We start from the raw sequence: 26,500 nt of genomic DNA, 5'->3' as shown, positions 1-26,500 counted from the left end.
TGAAAGTTAGTATTTAGAAAACTTCTTAATAGTTAATTAGTCACGAATGTTGTTATTGATAGAATGGTTTTGTAAGATGGCTGATGTCTAAATCATGTGGTTTATTTTATATGTTGTGTGTGAAACATTATATTGTTTTGAAACCATAAATTGGCTTGAGCCTCGCATGTTTTGGAGTTATGTGACTTTTTACATTCACTCGTCAGCGAATGGTCAGCTGCCAGTTAAAAAAGGAGGCGCACAAAAACTCCAACTCCTCCATTTTTGGAAGGGGAGACACCCAAACTCCTCCTCCACTGATGAGTGTTTTAAAAGAAGCCGTCGACTACTAAGGCTTTAGGCGGGTCCTGACTCGAGTTTAAGAACTTTTCTTTTCATTTTAAGTTTTTCAAAGTTTATTTTCCTTGAGTCTTAGTTTTCGATAAAGTTTGGACACAATTTAGATTTGGACTGAACAAGCCTGCTCCAGGCACCCAATTGAAGAATTGTGTTCTCTTATTTAATTTATTTTAATTTGGATCACCAAACCGTGTGTTTTCAACCAATCCACAAAAGAGACAAGCCTAACTGATTAAAGTTAGTGGAGCTCTAGATCAATTTGATTCGATGCTCAACCACAAGAGAAGCACCTTGAAGGTATCACCATTCAACCTGGAAGTTGTTGGGATAGATATTTTTTGACACTTTTGTGAAGGATGATAAAGTAATAGAAATATTTTAATATTAAAATATCAAAGCCGCTGTATCAAAGCTTTGGATCAATTTTAATAATGTCTCAAAGAAGCAAACAGATGTAATAACAATAATTATCCTTCAGATGTTGAGGACATTCGGGGCTCTGAGATAATGGACAAAAAGGTGTAAATGGACAAAGCATGGAAGTCATTTGAGACTCAAAGCAGTGATGGCCAACCCAAGGCCTGAGGGCAACGTGTGGTCCACAGACCCCAGCAGTGTGGCCCGGCGACAGATAATGAAGGAATTAAGGTGTACTATAAATAAACTCAGAATTAGCTTATTTTGCCAGCTGCATTTACATATACAAGGAATGTATTGTTTCTACAGACGGTTAGGATTAAAATAGAAAAGTCTGAAAATTGAGAATACAATAATGAAAGGATTTAATAGAATAAAAAGTGCAAAATATAGACAAATATCCCAAAAATACAAAACAAAAATAGGTATTGACACGAATATAAGACAAGGGGTTTTTTTTCTGAAAAAGTGATCATCTTATACAGGGTCTAGACTTTTATATGTCAATAGACAGTAGAATAACAAAAAATAAAACTTGTGCATTAGGAGTGTTTCCATCTGTTTCCACACACCTACCCTACAACTGTGGAACGACGCCGACATTCCGTCCTCGTCTCATCCACCACTTTCTCTCCATGGCTGTCTTAGTTTACTGGGAACCCAAACTTTTCCCACACAGCTCATTTAAAGGAAGCAGGCGGGTCTTCTTGCTCCTGTGTGTCGGACTCAATTGCACTCACCATAGTGTGACTGACACACAATTAGCTCGAGCTAAGCTTCTTCTTCTGTGTTTTTTTGGCGGATTGCAATGCCCACTTTTCGGTGGATTCTGCCACCTACCATACCTGAGTTTATATTAGTCTATAAAATAAAATACAGTAGGTAAAAAAAAAATATATAATAATAACAAATGTAGCTGCAGGCAGCAATACACCGGGTCCAGTTTGGTCATGTTAGGTACGTATTACAGGTTTCGAAGGTCCCGTGGTTCGCTCTGTGATTATATACAGGGACGTTTGAAGCGCACCGAGGGACTGACTCTCTCCTACCGCAGAATCTTTCTGTAATCGCTCTTATTTTGCATGATCGGAAGCAGTGCCAGGCTCAGGAACTCAGTGCGAGTTCCAATTCAAATTGCCGTTTTAAGAAGACCCGCGGCGTCAGCTCAGGGGGGCCTATATTTATTTACGTATTTACAGAGGTTTAAGTATTTACGGGGGTTTACGAAGGTAATTGGACTTACGTAATTTTAATGGTGGCTTCTTTCCTTGGATTATATTTACGATAGGTTACGTTTCCATGAAATCCGAACAACATTGTAGTATTTCTGTGAGTAATTACAATTTCACGGGTTCTATTTTTCCGACACCGTTCTAGTTCATGAAGGCATCACTCATTCTCACAGACGGGTGGACTCCAATCTATGTGGTAATGACTTTCTGTGGATTCATGTTTTTTCGTGTTTTTTTTCATGAATCCGGCAAAGTAATGGGGACAATAACAAGAGATAAAATATCAATCAAACAGATCCACAGACATCTACCAGCTAATAAGGTACATACAGTAAACACACACATACACACCTAGTTTGTAATCTCTAACCACTATAAAGCAACGGAATCTACACTGCGCACCGGACACCATTCAAATGTCCATTCTGAACCATAACCTGCACATGGTTAGTACATAGTATGATGACACCACAAAGCATCATACTCTAAATCTCATCTTGTTCCACTAGTCTTCGAAAGTTGGCGTGTTGGTGATGCACGACTCTCCTGCTACCTTGGGTCAGATTTCATCGCACGGTGCTTCTTTTGCTTTGTTTAATAAGGAACGGAGTAAAATAACAGCCTAAATCCAAAATGAAAAAATACATGCTGCGCACATGCTTGTGAAATTACCTTTCCCAATAAAAATAAGGTCTTATTTAAACACATTGGGATCAAACCTTAATCTGGATGGAACTACCTCCCCTTTTCTAAAACTGTGTTTTCACTCTCTTTTGTACTCTATACTGTGTTCTGCCCTTACTGTCCTCATCGCACTTTTTCTACCAAAGTTCTAATATTTTCTTTATGATTAGTGCCTTAACTTCCCCTCTTCCAAATTGCATGTCAATTAAACAGTATGCCTCCTATTTAGTGATATTTTAGTAATACTGTCTGCAAACTCACTACCCTACAATTCCACATGAGGAGGTACCCAACAAACTTCGACATCTATTCCAACTCTGAAGTCTAAATAAGCATTGAAAGATTTCAAACATTAGATCCTCCCTGATTGACTTCATAGACTGTAAACTTAAATAAAGCTGCTGCTGGGTCGATACACAGCCCCACCCTGTCTGGCCACACGTATTCCACCCACTGAGCATCAATAATCGCTACCATCATCTCAGCTGTATAAACCAATAATTTATCTGTAATTCTATTACCTAAACAAATGTGAAATTGTGAGGTGTATACTCCTGAAGCTACATGATCATTTTGAACTTTAGCGCTGTCAGTAAATATCTGCACATAATTATGAAAATGATTTATTTACTGGTTTGCACACATACACACACACATACTGGTGTCTTATTTCACTTTCCAGCCAATCTTTAGCCATGGGGGAACATTACTTATTTGAGTAGGGGAATTAAAACGTGTTTCTTCAATGTCATACTCTTCTGATTTATCATTTATCTTCCATCCTAAGCCATTTCCCTTAAATCTGTTCTACTCCCAGCATTCGATTCGACACTTTTGGTGGAATTTTTATCCCCACATCCTCTAAGACGAATCCAGCCGGCTAATGCCAGTTAGTCCCTTCAGAGGTCTCGTGGGTTCTGCTGTTTCTACCAACACAGCATTACTTGGAGCTGATTTCATTGCACCAATACTAAGTCTCAAGGTTTTGTTTTGCATTCCATCAATTTAAGTGTATAGTATGTATAGTGTATCCAGATATAGCATTTATTAAATTAATAACTCTTTTTCACATTTTGTTTCTTGTTTTTCATAGTGTATCTTCCATGCACAGGAGCGAAATTTAGCCAAATCCAAAAAGTGTTTAAATTCCTCTACTTTTTCCATTGGTTGTCCATATAAATTAAGACTCTATTCACCTATCTTTCTCTTCTTCGTGAAGTGCATAAAACAAGACCTACTGATTCAAAGTTGAAATCCCCATTTCTATGACCATTATCCAACCTTTTGAATAGCCTCCTTTATCCTTCTCAGCACACTTGAGTCATCTCTCCCCCTAAACCATAGAACTCTGTTATCTGGATAGCGATGATCGTTCCTTCTGTCTACGTTCATGAAAATGTAATTGATCGTGATGTTAAATAGCACTGGTCTAATGACACTGCTCCTGGCTGTGCCCCCGGAGGAAGTACAACCCAGGATGGGTCAAAAGCAGAGAATCCATTTCACCGGCCACCATCAAAAAAGCATGTGTGTGTGTGTGTGTGTGTGTGCAAGCATGTGTGGTGTGTTGTGTGATAAATAAAGACTGTTTCTTCACTTAGAGTCATCAGCTTTTTCAATATCAAAGAAAAAAATCACCATCAGCTCTTTCATCTTAAACGATTTCTATATTTTACCACCAACTTTAACAACAGCATCCATAGCGGATCTCCCTTCCCTGAATCCATCCTGGCACCATGCAATTAGTCCTCTCTGTTCTAGATAACAGTTAAGTCTTCCAACCAAAATCGTTTCCATACATTTGCACAGGTGTGAATTGAATGCGATGGGTCTATAGTTTCCAGCATTATTTGGTCTTTTCCGGGTTTACTGCACTCCTCAAACTTGTTGGCATCAAACCTTCTTTCCATATCTTATTAAATAGCTAGATAGAATGATACTCAGTACTCGATCAGGTAAACCACGGAACACGGCATAACTAAGTTGGTCCTGTCCTGTTGCTGTGTTGCCAGTGCTGCGTCGTGCTATCATGTGGTTGTGCTCTTACCCAATATAATGGCCTTCTCTTTATCTGTTGAAGCTATTATTTCTCCATCCTCTAGCACTGGAGTTTTACTATACTTCTTTTTGCCACTGATTTTCTTTACTATTAACCATACATAGATTGCTTCACTTCTCTACCTCGAGGAGATCAGTATTGCCTCCATGTGTTCATAACTCTATGCGTCAGAGCTCTTTTCCTTTGCTAGCCTATTAAGCTTCCTTGATTCAAGTAACTCCTGAATACTCCTAATGCTTTATGTCGTTGATGAACAGCTTTGGTACATTCTTCATTCCACCATAGCACCGCTTTCCTTTTCCCAGTTATTCTACTCCTGGGTATGCTCTTCGAAGCAGCATTCAAAATTAAATTAGTCACTAAAGAAGCACAATCGTCCATATTACCATCCACTGAAATCGAATTAGCCTCCTCTATGCAGTGCACTTGTAATTCTTCCCAAGTCAGCAAAATTTATCTTTCTTGGGCATGCACAAAAAAAAATCCCAAAATGACCACTCCCTATGCAAGAGTTTACATTAACGGTCCATTCACACTAACATCATAAATCTCTACATATTAATGTTAAATCTAGACATTTCTGGATACATCTGATCTTATTCCTTTGCCATCATTAAGACAAAATTATGATCTTTCTGCCCACAGTTCTCCAACCACAGTGCCATAATTGTCTGTGAGTTTACTAGCCCATAAGTTATGATGTGCGTTCAAGTCTCTGCACCAGATTCCTCCTGTACCACAACGTTCAATTGCATTAAAACATTTCAACACTCAAATTCTTGCATGGGTTGTAAAGGTTGATTATTTTTGAGGTTGACATCTGCATTACACACTTCAATAATTGCACATTCCATATCTGCTGGTGATGGTAATCTTCGAAAGACTGTGCTACCTTTTATAAATAATAATAAGAAACACAACCACCACCTTGATTATCAACCTGTCATAGCGAGCTGAGGTATATGCTGACATGATAAAATCAAGATGTGGGCCCAGCCAGGTTTCTTGCACACATATTATATCCGGTTGAGGTTCTAATTCTGATATACTGTATATATTTTAAATCCTTGTCCATTTGCAATGAGGATCACCATAAAAACAATTTGAGTCATTGCCCTCAGTATTTACTTTCCACATTTCATGAATATCTTCTCCTCTCAAGTCTTTAAGACCCAGAAATCTTTCTGCTGCATTCACCAGTCTTAATTCCATCACCTTTTTTTCTCTTGTGTGGGAGCCCCATTAATTATTCCACAAATGAAGGCTATGAAACTTGTCCGATCTACCACCATAGAGTCCTCCTTTACCTTACATTTATGAGAACATTGAGTCTGTTGTATTATTGGATCTCCCAGCGCCGCCACTTGGTCTACCTTCTTCGCCACTCACACCCTCTTCATATGTTATTGCTCTTTGCATTTCATCATTTACTCTCTTTGAAGCTTCTGCATAGGATTTGCTATTTATGACTTTGCATTTCTGTACCTCTTTTGCTTTAATCTGGACTGCAGACGCCCCAAATGCAGCACTATGTTCTCCTCCACAATTTCGTGTCCTTCGCACATTTACCACGGGCATGTTCACCGCCACATTTTGCACATCTTTGATTGGCGCGGCACTGTTGGGCTACGTGTCCTGTTCTTTGGCATGTGGAGCATCTTTTTGGGTTTGGGGTATATTCTCTGACCCTATGATTGATGCACCCCATTTTGATCTCTTCGGAAGTGTGCTCTTGAATTGTAACAACGTTGACGGACTGTCCTTCTTGACACCTCCTTGTTTGTTTCTTGACATCTGGCATTTGACTCCCTCCTCAGTCATTTCTCAAGTTACATTTGAAATGACACCTCTCGTTTTGGCCATGGTGCCAAGAGATCGAGTCTATCTATCTTGAGGATTTTGTCGTGTTGCTGTTGACTTGCGGCGGAGATAAGGGCTCTTCGGTTCTTAAGGAATTTGGCAAATCGAATCTTTCCGATTTGTTTTTCAATTGCCTTAGTCATTCGCACTAAGTGAAAATGCCCCATCTCCCCTCCAAACATAATTATAACTTTCCACACCATCTCAGTCTCCCGCTATGCTTGATTGATTAGTTCTTACTCTTGGATTCTTTTTTTGCAGAGGCTCCTTCTCCTTGACTACTCAGATCTGACCAAGATTCGCTTCTTTCTCTCCTCTCCAGCCTTTTCCTTCTTCTGTTCAAAGGAGTACACATTCCATACCTTCCTCACCCTCCGAAATTACCCAAATTCTCCGTACAACTGCATGCTGCGTTATCATTGTTTTCAAATAAAAAAAAAATCTTTGTAAAAGCAAGATTTGGTCTTCAAAAAGTCATTTTCCAAAAGTGAGTCTTGAAAAGGCGGAGCCATCTTATAATCATGGTTAACCTATATTTGGACCAATAAGGTAATCAAATATATAAAACAAATACACAGAATAAGTTATTGGTATGGGTATATATGGTATGAATTCAGAAAAAAAAATGATAGCTATGTACTAACTAGCTCATTGCAGTTAAAAATAAAAAAACAATTCACAAAAACAAACTAAATCCTTTATTCTTTTAAATTCATTTTATTATATTAGTCAAATAGGTTATTTCAACATTCCTTTTTTGTGCCATTTTGGAATTCTTGGCACTAGTAGTGGCATATACATAAACCACTGCTCAAAAGTCTCTTTCGTGCTGAACAACCAGGTTAAAACATTTGCCCCTGGATTTTCAATTTTTTTTATTAATTTCTCTCTGAACTCAGGGGCCAAATAACAAAAGGTTTACATGTTTTTTGCACCCACTAATCCTGCACAAATAACAGAAAAAGCAACATGGAGAGGAATATGTGTGTGCGTGCATGCATGCGCACGCGCGTGTGTGTGCGTGTGTGTGTCCCACGGGACAATTTCCATTATTTGCAACCCCCACCCATCAGGATTTTGCATATCACCAGCACAGCCCCTCCAAGAATTTCCTTGGAAAGTTTTATATTTATTTAAGACTGATCATTTGTATATCAGGCAAGTGTAGAGCAGTGGCGTAAATGCGTAAAGACCCTCCCCCCGGTGACCGATTATTTCCTTTGCCACATGGATAAAAGCGTAGCATCATTTGAGAATCCCAATTCATGGTACTATTAGCGACTACTATCCACTCTTTGTGAATTCTCCCCTCGGTGTGTCCAGCACATCCGTTTTAACGCCATCCCGGTACCTATTCCTCCTCCTCCCTGTCACCGCACTTCCATCCCGAATCTCACTGGAACGAGCTTCATAATGAGGTGGGGTCCTCGGGGCGAGGCCACGCCCGGCCTGCATTGAGGAAAAAGCCCTTTGACTAATGAATGGGCCAGCAGCTCTGATTCGGCCACTGGCTCGTTGTGGATCCACGCCGTCTCTGTGGAGGAGTCTGCACTTAAGAGAACCCCAGGGGGACGACTGGAATTAATGAAACTATTCTGTCTGTCTATTAATCTCCCCCGCCCTTGCCCTCTCTCTCTCTCTCTCTCTCTCTCTCTCTCCCTCTCTCTCTCTCTCTCTCTCTCAGCAATGTCAACTATGGCTGTATGTTCTCACCGAGCAGCAGAATACCAAGTGAAAGACATACAGTAGATATGTGATGATATCTATGATATCATCACATATAGCGATAGAGAACAAAATCTTCCTTTCTTCCTTCCTTTTTTTTCCTTCTTTGTTTCTTTGTTTCTTTCTTTCTTTATTTCTTCCTTTCTTTCTTTCTTACCTTCGTTCTTTCTTTCTTTTTTATTTCTTTCTTTCTTTTGTTCTTTATTTCTTCCTTTGTTTCTTTCTTTCTTTGTTTCTTTCTTTCTTTCCTTCTTTGTTTCTTTGTTTCTTTCCATCATTCATTCTTTCTTTCTTTCTTTCTTTTCTTCCTTCTTATTTTCTTTCTTTCTTTATTTTTTCCTTTCTTATTTTCCAGTTTGGTTCCAGTCCCAACGCCCAAAGCCGGATTGAGTCCTGCCGTGTTTGTGTGTAGGCCTGTTTTAAACAGCACTTCAACGTCTTTATCGTTTTTGGTTTTTTTAGTTTTTTTTTTAGCTGACATTTCAATGCTCTTATCCTTCTGTTCTTTCATAAAACACCGTTATGCCTCCTTCTTCCGACATCTTCGTCTTCCCATGTCCCTCTTTCTTTGATTTTTATTTTAATGAAAGTACGCACTAAATTGCTTTTTGCAAGACAAAGCGGGTTCAACTCGACTCTCTCTCTTTCTTTGCCGTCTTTCCATTTGTGATTCTCTCTGCACAGGAAATGAACGGAACATGGTGGAGTGGTAGAGTGGTGGTTTGGGGGAAGGCATTGGAGGAGAATAGAGATGGGACATGAGAGGAGGGGAGCAGGGAGATCGTGAAAGTTAAAGGAAAATAAATGAGTGAGCAGATGACTGGCTGAATGTTTAAGAGTGTGTGTGTGTGTGTGTGTGTGTGTGTGTGTGTGTGTGTGTGTGTGTGTGTGTGTGTGTGTGTGTGTGTGTGTGTGTGTTTGTGTCTGTGTTGCTGCATTTTTTTGGGTTCCCCTGTATTTTCATCCATTTTGTGTGAATATGAGTGCGTGTGTTAGTACATGCACACTTATATTGCATGCTGTAATAGCGTATTGCTTGATGCCTGGTGTAGTAACATATTGCATTGTGTAATAGGCTATTGCTTGGTGTAATAACATATTGCATGGTGTAATAGGCTATTGCTTGGTGTAATAACATAATTATATGGTCTAACAGGTTATTGCGTGGTGTAATAACATATTGCATGGTGTAACAGGTTAAGGCTTGGTATGATAACATATTGCATGGTGTAACAGGTCATTGCTTGGTGTGATAACATATTGTGTGGTGTAATAGGTAATATAATGGAAATGTATATAATGGAATATAAGTGTGCAATATAATGGAAATAGGTAATTGTAATGGAAAATTAATGTCTACATCGTAATTATTAGATTACATCGTATCAAACCGAATCATTCAGTATTAAAATGTATTGTCCATGAATCGTATCGTGATCTTACAAGTCAGAGACGCACACCCTTCATTTCCATGGGTGTGCTTATTTTGTGTTTTCTCGGTCGATCGCCTCCTGTGATTTTTGGGCGACAGTGTCCTCTCTTCAAACTCCATCGCTCGGAGCCTTGAGTCGGCAGTTTGCTCTGTTTTTATTTTTTTATTTTTGTACCAAGCGCAAATCTTAAAGGCGTTCCCTTGGTTGTTGCTATGCGTCCCGTTTCCCCCCACAGCAGATGTCAGGTAGCATCAGGCAACCGACGGGACTTTCTGAGAAGAGCGAGGGAAAGAGAGCGAGACAGAGAGAGAGATGGAGGGAGGGAGATTGATTATGGAAACAACTTCCGCATCCATCGATGCTTCTCTTTATTGGCAATTCCTCACATTCCTTACATTCCCTGTAACGCTCCCTTTTTTGCTCTTGTTTTTATTTGTCCGAGCAATTCGAGGTGATAGCAACACAAGACTATTGTCCTACCAGCGTGAGGTTGGTTCCTCCACACGGCGCAGGGAATGAGAGGAGCTGCGGCCGAGTCCTTGGGCCGTACCACTTTCATTTGTGCTTTTTTAGTCCAGCAGCAGGCAGCTTGTGTCGGTGCTTCACGCCAACCTATCCATGCTGTTTGCGAACATTGTTCCCCCGTTTGCATATTTCTACCTCCCCCACAGGGAACAAATGAGCGGCGTCTAATCGTCTAAACGAGTGCCTGTTGGATTCCCAGCTCTGTCCCGGCTCCCTGCCAGCGTCCTGTCGATGCCACGGCCTCCATGCCACCTCACGCTTCCAGGGCTTTGCACTTTCTGCTGGAAAAGAGGCGGAGGAACCTTCTCACCCATATAAGACGATCAATGTTTAAATGTTTAACCTCTGTTTAAAAAAATTAATAATAAATCAACTGGGAAATTAGACAGTTTACCACAGGCGTGGCTTTAAACACTGTAGCATGGGGATGCTTTAGCTGTACTGTATAAGGCTTTTCAAATTGAGTTCAGATGAATTGTAAGGCGGCATGATGACGACCATTGACCTCAGTAAACAAATGCAGTAAACGTATCCCATAATTCAATTGTGTGGCAGTAAAATTAACGGCCAGAACAATGGAAACCCACTCCAGCTGCTGTAATAGGTTTGAGACGGAGAAGCTGCTACGGGTTTACAGGTTGGTGATTTGGCCTCTTTTTGCGGGGAAGATCTTGTGTTGTTAGAAATTACTCCTCACCACGGGATCCTAACCTGACGAGTTCAAAGGTCGTGGCCAACCGACTCAAACCCTAATCTGGAAGCCGGGTGGCATGAAACGGAAATAACGGACTGTCTGTAGCAGTCAGTGGGACCACCTCTCACTTCACTGCAAGTGTCCTGAGTCTGCACCGCGCCTTTTGAGCAAGATGGGAAAACTCCTCGTGGCACTCTGCTCCAACCTCCTTTCTGATGGAACCCGAAAAAGAGAATGAAAGGTTCTCTTTCAGTCAGGCATGACATCGGCTCTTCCCCATGGAATTTAAAGCCGATTCTCACACAATGCTCATTGTGTGTCACTCGGGATAAGCGTCTCCGCTTAAACGTTTAAAATGTAAATATTCGGCATCCTCTATTTATTTTTAATGAACAACAGCCGTGAAAGTGCTTATATTGCTGATTAGAAACATCAGTCCATGTGCTTGAATGTAAACGCATATAAGAAAGCGTTTTTTTGGGGGAGGGGGGTCCCATAAGCCGCCTTTCTTCACCCGGTGTTTTGTTGCCGCCGCCTCAGGCTGCCGCGGTGCCGAGCTCAGCGAAACCCAGCAATATGAATCCTAAAGAAAACCGAAAATCTTTTCAGCCATTCTTTCCACTGCGGTCGACGGTGGAGGCGTGTTTCCCAAAACGGTTAAAAGGGGAAAGGAATTTTCTGGTGAGATTCCAGGTCAACATTATAACGTCTACAGGCGTCGGTGACCTCTTTGTGGTGACGATCTACAGTACATTGCTGTCATCATACATGGCCAGTGCTGTCATCACATCCTGCCACTTGGAAACCTTCGCAGAAGGTCATGGCATCGTTTGGACCCTCAGTGCGTGAAGTGTTAAAGAGCCTCAGTCCAAATCAGATCACCCTGGATTTAACCTCTCAAGGTCATTTGGCATTTTTTGACTGCGATGCGCAGACCTTGGGAGCGATGGATCGATCGGACAATTGGCGACAAACGTTCCCTCATTTCCTATGGACCGTGCGTTGGTTTTCAGGAGTAATGAAGTGACCGTCATGATTCAAGATTCAAGCTGTTTATTTCTCACATACATATACTTATGATCATACATATCAATAGTGAAATTACCTTGCAACGCACCTGGAGATTATGCACAATGAGTACTAACTGGTCAAAAACTCACTAATTAACTAACTAAACCAATTAAACAAACTGGTTCCTAAAACATAATTCAGTTAGTAAAAAAGAATAAAATAAGAGTAAATAAAAAGGGAAGAAAGGGTACTATATAAGTGTGCGGTCACTGCATGCCAGCTGCTGCTGAGTTGAGGAGACTTCCTGGAGTTTAGGAGCAGAATGTTCTGTGTTCACAGACAGCTGATATTTAATCCTTCATAATTAGAATCATGTTGCAGAAAATCGAGTCACTGTATCAACGTGTGCCATCGACATCAACTTTTTTTGTTTTTCTGAACTTATTGTACTAAATGTTGATGAAGCAAGCGCATCCAAGTGATCCGATCCATGATTTGTTTCATGTTTGTTTTGAACATTGGGACTTTTCTACTCTACGTTGTGCTCGTCGTGTCCTGTCTTTTTCCATTTCTTTATTTTTTTGTCCGTTTCGGTGTGAGATTGGAATTAATTATCTGGTTTTGGGAGTGTGAGTGTGGCAGACAGGTTGTTTGAGTACCAACACGCTGTGAGTTATTTTCTTTTTCATCTGCTTTTAAGCTCCAGGTTCCATTAAAGAGCATGAGTGCACTTTTCTACACCCTTTCCACTTTCCACTCAAATCTCTCTCTCTCTCACTCTCTCTCTCTCTCTCTCTCTCTCTCTCTCTCTCTCTCTCTCTCTCTCTCTCTCTCTCTCTGTCTCTCACCTCTGCTCATAGCATTGCGTTTTCCTCACCTTGTTTTTCTGGCTACACCCTGTGATTTCCTCTCACCTCGGGAGGAGTGTTTTCTGTCTTTAACGCAGCCCAGAACCCATCGAGATATCTGCTCCATGCCTCCGATTGTAGTTATTTGATTTTATTCTCTTTTGCTCTTTCACCATCTCCCAAGTACTTTCTCTTTGCTTCGTTCACGTCTTTTATCAGACTCATATATAATTCAACATTTTACTATTATTATTATTATTATTATTTTGTAAGTTATTATGAGTCGTAAATCTCTTAGTTATCTTTAGTAATGACACTGATTTACAGTACATGGATGATAAATGTTCTCCAGTTCAACATTTCGGCCATTGTCAACCATCTTGTGCGGTCTGGTTGCACCGTTGTCAAGTTCTCATACAGTATCTTAAAAATAAATAATAAAGCCAGTATACCACTGTATGTTTCTACAGTAGAATGAGTTACCTGACACTTTGATTTAAAATGAGTGAATGAGTCACAATATTGAAATATGGATTATTATATTATTATATAGGATCATTATCACTCAGTGAGAAATGTAATACTATTCACTAACTATTTGGTCAGTCTTGGTAACCAACAGTTGATGCATGGCCGCCAACTTGGCAACCACTTCTAGAAGTTACTGTTGGGCCCTTAAATATACTTTTACACGTATAGCGGTATCCAGCGGTGATGGCTACCATCCAAGCAAGCTTTCTCATTAGACAACCCATATTCAAAGTAAGTCGCTACGGCAACCGGGCTCCCTGTCATTCTGTAAAATGTCTTTCTCTCTCTCTCAGGTATTTCACCAACATCTCCATTGGCGGGCGCGACTACTCCTTCAACAGTGACGGCTACCTGTCCAACCCGCTGCTGGATGTCATCTCCTACACCAATGGCCGAGGCTGGGAGGAGGTCAGTGCGCCTCCCACTGATTGTGGTGCTGGGTGGAGGTGGGCGTGTGGGTGGGTGGAGCTTTGGGTGGGGTTGCTAACTCCAATTTCACACCTCATCACGCATGCTAACCCACCGCCTTGCGCTTCCGCTGACCTGATGCTTTCTGTCGACACACTCCAGCTCCTCTTCCTGTCCGTCTCGCTTAATGTTCTTCCTCCCTCCATTAGTCCCTCCCATCCCATCTCTTTTTATCCCTGCCTGTCTTCTTGCACTTGCCTCCAAAAAAGCCTTCATCTTCAACCCTCTGTCCCTCTCTTCCTCTCTGTCAGTCTTCTAGTCATCACATTTCCAGTTCAATTTCCAAAAAAAATCATAATTTCACCATTTGCGATTGTGATGAAAAGTCCGACTTGATTTGGTTCGGTCGGTGTTCCGCCAGTGAGCGAGGGAGGCCGTCCTGAGCGATGAATGAGAGGAGGAAGAGTCGGTTTGGCTCTGAGTTGTGGACGCAATTCTCACATATTTAGGTAGAAGAATGCAAACGGTGAGAATCCCCAAAATTGTTTCTTAGAATTTAAAAAAGAAAAGGCAGAGAAATGCAAAGTGTGAATGACAGAAAATGCAAAGTTTAAATGGGTGACCTTAATTATGAATCTCACCAGATGCCGTGGCCTTGCAGCTCCTGGCTCCCCCCAGTTGGCAAATCGGTTTGAGACTCAGCTTGAGCCATCGTGCTGGTCGCTCTCGCGGCTCTTTTTGTTCCCAAATCTAGATTTAGACTCAGTGAATGAACAGCACCTTGGCCATGGTGACTCCCGACTCCTCATTCACTTCGAAGTTTGTTCGCCACGAATGGAACGTTTGCGAGTCTCGCATCCCCGGTTTAGAAGTGCTCTAAAAATATCCACCTCCAAAAACCAGCCTGCCTCTGCTTTCTCTCTCTCTCTCTCTTGCTCTCCTTTATTCTTTTGGGCCCCCTTGTCAGCCTTGTTAGCCGATGCTACCGCTCTGTCAGGGCCCCCCCTGTGTGCATGCAGCAGTCGTACCTTAATAGCCGTCTGTATCCCCGCTCTCCCCCCCCGCCCCTGCCCCAGGGGGCTCTTTTAATTCCTTTCGACCGCCCCGACGTGCCATGCAACCTGGGCCAAACAAGTGTAGCCTGTTCCTCCTTCCCGCTGAGCTCCATTTCTGGCCGACCTTCGACCAACGTTATATGTGCAGCTCTGCAGCCCTTCGTGTCTGAGCTACGGAAACAGAAGAGAGAAAGTGGCAGGAATTATATCAATGTTTAAATAAGCACTAAAGGACAAGTAAAATGCTGCTCCAGCAGGGTGGTGAAGATGTTGAGAGCTTTGTAGTGGTCTGACTTCATGTTGAGACTATTTTTTCTTTGTGTTAAAATGGTGGGTTTTTCCGTCATCTTTTGCATCTAATGCAAATCAAATGGTGCAGCTGTACTGAATTCCAAATTGTTGGTCAGATCTTTTTTTTTATTTAGCCGACTATTCATTCCTGTTTGAAAATGTGACCTCTGACCCAACGCCAATGTCAAATGCGAGACACCTCAACAAGCCTTGAGAAGAAACTTTGGAGAATAGAAAATTACCATTTTAGGGCGAAGACAGGGCTGAACATGGATGTTGGGCGGGAATATAAAACAAACGTTGCAGGTTCAAATGGAATTCTGTGACCTTTGGTGTAATCTGATGGACGGACACCTCCCCTTTTAACACTTTACGAATAACAAAAACTATTGTTGTTCAGTTGCTTCACCAACTCGGTCGTGATGCCTGAACTGAACCTGTTGGGTGAGCGCAACTCCATCATTAGAAGAATGGAGGAGGAAGCTGGAGGACAAAACATCAGATCTGAACATTCACCATCAAGTCACATCCCCAAAAATAAACCTCATCTGGACCACATGCTCTATTGAATGGAGCTCCATGCAGCTTCTTGCTGTTTGAAACTGATCATGATGCTGTGGTTTTGTTGTCACACTGAGACACTCAGTGAGTGCTACATCCTGAGTCCTCTGTCCACAGAAAGATGAACACATGCATACACATGCTTTTGGATGGTGGCTGGTGAAATGGCTACTTTGCATATGACCCATCCTGACTTGTCCTTCCTCTGGGGTGGCAGCCAGGAGCAGTGGGCAGCATTTGATGATGCACCCAGGGACCTGGTTCCATACGTCCATTGCTGGTTGGACGATGATGTGTGCTTGTTTTTGGTGGGGGTCCTTGCTGATATTAGATGGAGGAAACCCCATGTGAGCACAGGGAGAACATGCAAACTCCACACAGAAAGGCCCCTAATTGGGAGATAACCCACTGGAGCCTGGTGTTAACAGCACCCCAGGTGGGAATTGAACCCAAGACCTCCCTGCTGTGAGGCAGCAGTGCAATGCACTGTGCCACCATGCCACTGCACTGTGCCACTGTGCCTTTCTGGTATAACGTTTTCTGCCGCTGACAAAACGTCACCAGAGCCTGCAACTCAGCGGCGCAGCATTTAATCACCCTTCCTCTTCGGTGTCACACTGAGAGATCCAACGGAGCCAACTGGTCCACCAAGAAAGAATCTGCCCTTGTCAGGAGCCGTTGTCTGGGACAATAGAGTGGAACACAAAGATTTGAACAGTGTATGGAGGTTTTTAGAGCAGGAACTGACGTTGGGGCTTCAGGGGCCGATTTGACTTATTATTTAAAGGAAAATGAAATGATACTTTTCCTTGTAAAGACACTGTCAGTTGCTGTCTTTCCAACATGTTTCGTCCTTCTGCAGCGAGACAGTTTGCTGATATTGCCTCTTTTATACACGGTGCTTACAAAATGTAGTATGAAAGTGTATTCATACCAAAACAGTACCTCCTTGGATGATGTCGGCCCCTTACGGTTTATTGATATTACCTTCATTCTGAACTATGTTCACATGAGTCGACCTGTGTCTTAGCGCTTCCCAGAGGCTCCGATGCTGGGAGGCAAAGCAATATCACAATGTGCTACTGTACTGTATATTGGCACAGCAACACATTAATTGGTAATATGGAATCTGTAATTCAGTTGAAGGGACGAGGCGTCAAAGAGTAACATGGCTTGGAAGTGTCGAAGAGTACCAAGGCTCACTGGTCCATGCAAGAATCATCAAACCTCAATGGCAGCCAGTGCGCAGACAGGCGGCAACTTCAGCGATTGGTACCGGAATGTTGAGCAGAGTTCTGAGCGTTCATTACATGGTTTGTCTGGTTCATCTCAGCAGAACGAGGCATGTATGGAAAATTGCCATACGACTCGAAATTAGGCCACACAGAGGGGTTTGATGGAGTTCAGAGGTCTGAATTTAAGTTAATGCGGAAACACAGGCACTCAATGGCACTTTACATGGCACATTCAGTCCTGTCTCGAACAATTTGGGACAAATACAAGCATCATCTTGTATCGTTCAGTACTATATAAGTTCAGGGTTCAGGGTTTACATCAAACTGAACCCATCCACACAAGGCTAATGTTAAAAGGATAATTTGGTGCATGACCCCCCCCCCCCCGCCCTTTGGACTGGCACAAAAGCGCAAGACTACAGGACCGACCTTGACTCTCCGGTGTCTCCACTGATGGAGTTCAGATGATTTAAGATGGGTCAGGGTTAGAGATCCTCAGGTCCAGGGAGAGTTTTCAAGCGTTCGAGCTCTCACGGAGAAGCTATTTTCCCTGGTACATCGCACTTAAAATAATAAAAATAAAAACTGTGGATTGATACAAAAGTTGTTTTTTTCTATTTAATAATTGCATGGAGGAAGTAAATTGAGGATTTGGACACGGTGGTCTCGCGTGGTGTGACTGGTTTGTGACTCCAGGTTGTTATTTGTATTAATTCTTATATAAAATTACCCACATAAAATTATTTTGTGTAATATAGTTTATTGCATATAAATCAATGCATCCAGGGTGGCTCACTTCCATAATGTAGTTTTGTGGTTGTGTTGTTTGTTAAAGCAGATGTATTTTCTGTTAATGCGGTTGTTTTTCTGTTAATGAGGTTGTGTTTTCTGTTAATGCAGTTGTGTTTTCTAATAATGCGGTTGTGTTTCCGTTAATGTGGTTGTGTTTTCTGTTAATGTGGTTGAGTTTCCATTAATGTGGTTGTGTTTTCTGTTAATGTGGTTGTGTTTTCTGTTAATGTGGTTGTGTTTTCTGTTAATGTGGTTGTGTTTTCTATTTTTGCAGTTGTGATTCTGTTTATGCGATTATGTTTTCTGTTATTGCGGTTGTGGTTCCTGTTAATGTGGTTGTGTTTTTCGTAATTAGCTTGTGTTTTGTCTATTTGCATGTGTTTTCTTAAGTTGCAGTGTGTTGAGCTCTCAGGGCCACCGTTGTTTTCTGATCCAAACAGGACATGGACAAAAACCAATCAGCAAACATAAAAAGGAAAATTTCACAATTTCATTCAACTGCTTCCGATAACAGAGATACTGTAAGGGTTTCCCATTGATACTAACATCTAAATGTTTATTCGAATGATCATACTGAAAATACGTTATGAAGCTTCTGGCAGAGCTTCATAACGTTCTTTTTGATTTGATACTACTAATACATACATTATAAATACTGCAACCTTAAAATACATCTTAATGCGTGGCTTTTTGAAGTGTCTGTGCAAATTCTTCCATTACCTTTCATTTCCCCCTCTTTCCCCATAAGCAATCAATGACAAAAGACTAACATCAACCACAATTATGGCTTCAAACCTTGTATAATAAATATAGAAAATCTTAATATACCATTCCAAGCTGTCCTTTGATCCGTTGAACATATTTGGATTAATCTAATCTTATTGGCTCATATCAGGAAGACACTTTGTGGAGAAATGGAACGTGGTTGGTTTAAAGCTCCAGGTGTGGAACTACGAGGTAGGAACCATATCCCAGAATGCAGTTCTGTGCAAGCTGAACACCAAGGTGTACAATCTGAAATACATTTACATAAAGCTTCCAATAAAATAAATATATGATAAAATATAATGATAATAAAAAATAATGATAGTAAAAAAATATATAATAATAATAATAATAATAATAATAATAATTTATAATAATTGTATAATTATAATAATTTTAATAATAATATTTTATATTAATACTAATACTTTTTTGGAAAGTTAAGGACATTCGATAAGGATGACAGCAGTAAAAAAACACATCCAAATATATGTTATTTGATTTAATTCTAATGTGATTCTAATAAGTGTAATACTGACCCACCCTGACAACAGTGGTGTAGTTAGGGGTGGGCGTCCGCGGCTTCAGCCCAGAATGTTTTAGGAATTGCCCCTGATTCTAAAATAGCCCCACAGGGCTAGCTCTGCGCTCGATTATCTCTCTCTGACGGTACCGACTGTGGCCCTGGCGCGCCAGCAATGCGGCGCCTGTGATAGTGATCGGTGCGCCACAACAGTGTGGTTTATTTTACTCCATTTCCTTATGGAACGAAGCAAGCACCGTGTGTGATGGGGACACCTTCTCTGGTCACTCTCTTAACCCCATTTTTTCCTGCTGTTCAAGATGCTGCAGATGCTGCTGTTTACAGCATCTGACTTCTGATCTGAACACAAAACACCAGGTCCGTCTGAAGCGTAGAGACATAGCATCTTTAAGAAACAGAACAAAATAGAACAGAATGTATTATGATAGAGTGGAATACACAACAACACTGAAACTACAGAAAGTGAAATAGAGCAGAACAGAACAGACTACAGTAGATAGTACAAAAAATACTATAGTGGAAAAAAATTGGAACATATAGAACAGAACACAATAGAACATTATACAACACAAATAATATACATATGAAGATAATTAAACAAATGTATTTTCTTATGCATTTCTTGATGTTTTTGTTGTTGTCATACTGGTCAAATAAGTTTATTAAATATTGAGCTTTTGTCCCGTTTTGGGATAACGGAAAAATTGAAGGTCCTGTGCGCACGGAGACAGATGTTTTTGAAAACATCGTATTTTCTCTGCGTTTTGGCTTCGTCCACGCAATGACGGCGCTTTAGGAACCGGAAACGGAGCATCCAGAAGGACCTCGACCTGCGTCAAGAGAGCTACGAGCGGTGTCGTGCTGTTCCCCCATGTCTCCACCAGGGTGTTAAAGGTTTCTCCACCGTTATTTAAGAACGGTGTCAATACAGCGGTGTGTCCGAATGTCAAGAAGACGCTTTTATCCAAAGCGACTTACAATTATTCAAACACTGACGGACGCAGCCATCAGGAGCAATTAGGGGTTAAGTGTCTTGCTCAAGGACACTACAGCATGCTAGCAGGAGGAGCCTGGGATCGAACCAGCAACCTTTAGATCACTAGACGACCAGCTCTACCTCCTTAGCTACCGTCCCCCCCCCGGAGGTCTTCCGTTTTTGAGTGGGGAAAGAATGCGTTAGAAACACCTTCACCTCAAGCCACTAACGTCTGCTATCTCAAGGCGGATGCAGTGGGATAAATCCTGCTGTCTGTGTGTGTGTGTGTGTGTGTGTGTGTGTGTATGTGTGTGTGTGCGTGCGTGCGTGCGTGCGTGCGTGCGTGTGTGTGTGTACGCGCGCAGGTGGGATGGTGGGAGAATGGCCAGCTCCGCCTGCGCTACCACCCCTGGTCGCGCTACGGCTCCTTCCTGAAGCCGCTGGACGACACGCAGCACCTCCGCGTGGTCACGCTGGAGGAGAGGCCCTTCGTCATCGTGGAGCCTGCTGACCCCGGGACCAGCTCCTGCATCCGGGACTCGGTGCCCTGCCGCATGCCTGTCAACACCAGGTGAGCGACCGCCACCAAAAAAGGGACCATGGGGGGTCCATGCATATGTGTATGGTTTGAGGAGAGTTGTTTTATTCAGACGATCTCAATGATCACATATTATCATCCTTTATTAGAAAATCCAACAATTGCATTTTCTGAAGAAATAACTGTATATAATTGAAGTAATAATTAAAGAAGAAACCCTGCTCTGAGGGTTCAGGAGGTTGGGCAGAAAACCGGGAGAAAGACACACCCCCCCCCCCCGCGAGCCGAGCCTTGACCAAGGTCCCCGATTTGGTTTCCCTCTCCTTGCCGTCATAGTGAGACACGGAGTAAAAAGTAACGACCAGCGGGGCGGGGCATTGTGATATGGAATTGGGATACGGATCCAACCCAATGAAATCCCGTGGAATCAACCGCCACCCCAAATTCATCAAGTTTGGTCCTTGAAGCTGCTGCCGACATCTTTGCTCGGAAAAGATTGTGTCAGACGGCGACGTACTTTTGTCAGGACCGTTTACAACCTCCACTCTCCTGGCAGTTTCATTGACATTTCCATCGACAGTTCGACTGACCAATGAGGTTGCACCGGGGGCGGGGTCATTGGTCCCAGCCTCCCGACCTCAAGGACCTCGTATCCAAGTCCTTTGTTGGTGAGAAATCCTGCATGGAGGTTACTGCTCGGCACACCTCACCTTAGCCGCTGCTCAAGAAAACATGGGTTGTTGCGTTTTTGTGTTTGGGGTGACGGAGATACTTAAACTTGACTTCATCTTCTCGTGTTGCTTCATGTCACTCAGAGTCGCTCCCCGCCGACAACTGACTCCTGTTGCTTTGGTCGCTTGTGTCACGTCTGTGCAAACGTGGGGTTGGAGGATCCCACTGATGCTCCTGGGCGAGACATCGATCCGGATCTGTAGTTGGTCCCCGGGCGCTGCTACGTGGCCACTCCGCGGCTCCAAGATGCCAAGATACTGGGATGGGTCACATGCAGAGAACTAGTTACTCCCAGGGGGATCAAACAAAATACAAAAATAAAAAAAAAGAATACAACAAAATTCCGGGTCGACTCCCATTAAAAAACGGGAGAGTTTTCCTTTGAATGAATGGTTAGACAGGTGGTTTCTGCCTCTGGCCGCAGTCATGAATATGTTTTAAAAGTAATTATCATGCTCAGAATCCAAAAGATCACATCTGTGCTAAAAACAACAACAACCCAAAAACCCCAGTTATGGAGTATGGAGCCACTTGCCACCCGCCTGCCCTCCCTCCACCTCCTGGGGGCGAGGGCTCGTGGCCCGAGGGCCAGGCCGGAATTTGGCGGATTGTGTCGGGTTGGGTCGCTTCACAAGACACATGGACGTCTGGTCCACAGTAGTTTGCACCCAGAGATTTCAATCTGTACTATAATTTAATATAATCTAATATTATATAATGTAATATCATATAATATAAAATAATATAATATAATATTACATGATATAATAGAATGTAATGTAATATAATGTATTTCATGTAATATAATATAATATAATATAATATAATATAATATAATATAATATAATATAATATAATATAATATAATACAATATAATATAATATAATATGATATAATATAATATAATATAATATAATATAATATAATATAATTTAGTATAATATAATATAATACACTAATATAATGTCATATAATATAATACAATATAATTTTATATAATATAATGTCATATAATGTAATATAAGATCATGTAACATAAATTAATATAATACACTATAATATAATGAAATATAATATAATATAATATAATATAATATAATATAATATAATACAATACAATATTACGTCATGGTATATAATATAATGTAATATGATATAATGTAATGCAATGCAATATAATATCATATAAAATAATGTAATATAATGGAGTGGCTGTGTATGTGTGTGTGCGTGCGTGCGTGCGTGCATGTGTGTGAATGTATGCATGTACGTTCTGGTATCCATGCGTGTGCATAGTTGTATCTTTGTGTGTGTGTGTGTGTGTGTGTGTGTGTGTGTGTGTGTGTTTATCATGCAAACTTGTTTTTTGTGCATTGTGTACACATTTCCACTCATCCTGACTTTTTCTTTCAATATTCCTCTCTTTATTTATTTCCACCTGCATAACCTATCGACCACCATGTTGTTTTTCTCCTCCACAGTTCACTTCCTGCGTGCTCCAGCTTCCTATGAATTTTAAAAAGGGGAAGAAAGTGAAGCCAGCAAAACAGGCAGAGCCGGCCAAATAACAAATAAATATGCATGATAAACACTCACATACACACACACACTCACACACACACACGCACACACACACACACACACACACACACACACACACACACACACACACACACACACACACACACACTCATGGCCACACACACACACATGACCACACACACATGACCATACACACAGATGACCACACACACACATGACCACACACATACATACACACACACACACACACACACACACAAATTGCCACACACACAACCATACACACATAACCACACACACACACGACCACACACACACATGACCACACACATATGACCACACTCACACTACCACTCACACATGACCATACACACAAATGACCACACACACAAACACACACGCACACACACACACACACACACACACACACACACACACACACACACACACACACACACACACACACACACACACAGATGATCATCCCTCCCAGAAAATATTCCCCAAAATGTCCCGCTGCAGAAGCCAGCGGGGTTGCTAGGTAACCGTGCTTTGGGGAGCGATGGCTAAGTGGCCGACAGGACCTGGAATTGGTCTTCGGCGCCGGGCGCGATCAGACACTCCCGCAGGCGCTCGGCCTGAGCGACAGCCGCTGAAACCCACGCACAGCTGGGGTTAGCGATCGCAGGGTTTTTTTTGGTGACTTGTTCCTTTTGAGTCGCCACTTCAAAATGAATCAAACAAATCAATCAAATTGATTTTTCTTCAGCTTTTTCGAGCCACACTGTAATGACATCATCTGGGAAGCGTCACGTCGGCCTCAAGCGTCGGCTGCAGTTGGGTGTGATGCACCTTTCAAGCCTGTAGGGGGCTGGGTTTGAGGCTTTTTTTGCTGTTTAGGAAGTCAACTCCAGTTTGATTTATCATTTCAGTATTTTGTCATTACGTTTTTAGAAGGTGACGTTGTTTATTTAAAAATGTGTAAATTCATGGATTCCAGGTGAGTATTGTGATATGGTGAGAGTAACATGGTAAATAAATTGTTCAAACTATTTTTTGGGGTTTTTCTTGTAAACGATTGGTCGCAGTATTTTCAAATAGTTTCAAACAAAGATTTATGCATCGATACCCACATTTAAGAAGCCTAGCTATGGTATCAAACAGTCTGAAAACTGCAACAAGGTTCTTTGGCAAACTGGAAGAAGCAAAGTACTGCAAGTCGACTGGTGACGCCGAGCCGATGGTTTTTAACGATTCGTCCTTTTCGCATCATCCGAGCGCGTGAGGAGACAAGTTACTACCAGCACATGAAAATGACTCGTTCATATCAGCATCCAAGTGAAACCACAAGTCACCGCACGGGACTTTCTGTCCGACGGAGAATGAACTGGGGTTTGGAAGAGGACGTCAACTCCAGTTCCGTCAACTCCTCCAACCTCATCGCCCTCTTCCACACCCCGTACGGGCTCGCGGTTGAGCTGAGCAACGGGAACTCTCCGCGACAAGCTTTTCGGAACTTTGGAGCCAGAGGTTTGCGTCCCAAACTCTGGCCGTCGTTTTGAAATCCGTCCCCAGGAACGGTTGCATGGAGGTATTTTGGGACATCTGGACAGCGGGGTCGTCCAGATGTCGTCAGAGTTTTTTTGTCACCCGTTTTTGAGTCGAACGTCAAACTCCCAAATTGGACTTTAGTTCCATGTGAATAATGCAGCCCCCCCGCCCTCCCTCGAACGAACCAAACTGTCAGGATTGATCCAGTCAGCTGCTCCCGCGCCAATAATTTATGGTCCCTGCCTTCTCTCTCTCTCTCTCTCTCTCTCTCTCTCTCTCTCTCTCTCCCTCTCTCTCTTTCAACGTTAAAATTCTTTATTGCTATGAAAGATCTAAAGAAATATTTCAACTGCAGACCACCATGAACCTATATAACAATTAAGATACACCATTATATAAAGAAAAAAATATATCAATTAATAAATTATTTTTAAAACCATGATCAAAATAATAATAATAATAATAATAGTAATACTACTACTTCTACTACTATTACTACTACTACAACTACTACTACTACTACTACTACTAATAATAATAATAATAATAATAATAAACTAAACTAGTACTATATCATTTTTTTTTATTCATAGAGCTTTAATGAGAATGTTTTGCTTCAGCCAGTAAAGAAAAAATGTTGTTATTATAATATATTTGTAATTTTTTTAAGTTGAATAAATAATTTTTCCCTCCCCCCCAGTCTGGTGGTGGACGGGGCGGGTCCCATGAAGCATTGCTGCAAAGGATTCTGCATCGACGTCCTGAAGCGTTTGGCGAAGATCGTAAGCTTCACCTACGACCTCTACCTGGTGACCAACGGGCGGCACGGCAAGAACATCGACGGCGAGTGGAACGGCATGGTGGGAGAGGTACCGGCATCCTCATCGATTGATCAATCAATCAATCAATCAATCAATCAATCAATCAATCACTTATATGACAGCAGCAGCATAGTGGGAGAGGTGCCGGTGCACCATATACCCAATATATGAATCGAGGGATGGAGAGATGGAGGGATGAAGGGATGGATGGACTAATGGATGGATAGCTAGATAGATGGATGGATAGAGGGATGGAGGGATGAAGAGATGAATGGAAGGATGGACAGACAAAGGGACCGATGGATGGATAGAGGGATGGAGGGATGGGATGGATGGATGGGCAGAGGAATGGAGGGAGGGGTGGATGGATAGATGGATGAATTGATGGATGGTTGGATGGACAGAGAGACCGATGGATGAATGGATGAATGGATGGATGGAGGGATGGATGGATGGACGGCTAGACGGAAGGAATGAGACAGATGAAGGGATGGATGGATGGATGGATGGATGGACAGCAGGAAGAGGGATTGGATTGATGGACAGACAGAGGGATGGATGGACAAATGAATGGATGGATGGACAGTCAGAGGTATGATGGATGGATAAAGGGATGGACAAATGAATGGATGGAGGGATGAAGGGATGGATGGATGGGGAGATTGAGGGTTGATCAGTGGACAGAGGGATTGATGAATGGAGGGAGGGATGGACAGAGAGATGGACAAAGGGAAGGATGGATGGATGGGCAGAGACCGATGGATGGATGGGAGATGGACGGATGGATGGATGGATGTAGGGAGGGATGGATAGATGGATGGATGATGGATGGATAGCTAGATAGATGGATGGATAGAGGGATGGATGGATGAAGGGATGAATGGAAGGGTGGACAGACAGAGGGACCGTTGGGTGGGCAGAGGGATGGAGGGATGGGATGGTTGGGCAGAGGGATGGAGGGAGGGGTGGATGGATGCATGGATGGATTGATGGATGGTTGGTTGGATAGATGGATGGATGGACGGATATAGGGACCAATGGATGGGTGGAGGGATGGATGGATGGACAGAGGAATGAATAGATGGATGGACGGACAGAGAGACCGATGGATGAAGGGATGAATGGATGGATGGAGGGATGGCTATATGATGGGAAGGATGGAGGAATGGAGGGATGGACAGATCACAACAACAGAAAAGAAACGATCAGTTTACAGAAGAAGCCGTTTAGCTTTGAATCAACGTTCACCCAGCTGTGATGTCACATCCGCAGTCTTTGTTTTTCAGAACATTCAGTTTTATTCCATTTCTCTGACTGTTTTCCATTCTTC

At 42.2% G+C, this 26,500-nt stretch overlaps 1 protein-coding gene across 1 annotated transcript in view; it reads left to right on the top strand.

The window, feature by feature from the left end:
* The window catches only part of grin2da (glutamate receptor, ionotropic, N-methyl D-aspartate 2D, a), a gene marked incomplete at both ends in the record, with an annotated part of 164,648 nt that overhangs the window by 66,590 nt on the left and 71,558 nt on the right, over positions 1-26,500 (top strand). Inside the window, 3 exons of the mRNA XM_079998209.1 lie at positions 13,652-13,766; positions 20,351-20,556; positions 25,050-25,218. Coding sequence (XP_079854335.1) covers positions 13,652-13,766; positions 20,351-20,556; positions 25,050-25,218 — 490 coding nt within the window. The remainder of the gene's footprint in view (positions 1-13,651; positions 13,767-20,350; positions 20,557-25,049; positions 25,219-26,500) is intronic.

The sequence above is a fragment of the Zeus faber genome (assembly GCF_960531495.2).
Source record: "Zeus faber genome assembly, chromosome: 1".
NCBI classification, from domain to species: Eukaryota; Metazoa; Chordata; class Actinopteri; order Zeiformes; family Zeidae; genus Zeus; species Zeus faber.
Note: the sequence above shows the minus strand (reverse complement) of the source record. Positions and strands in the feature narration are given on the sequence as shown.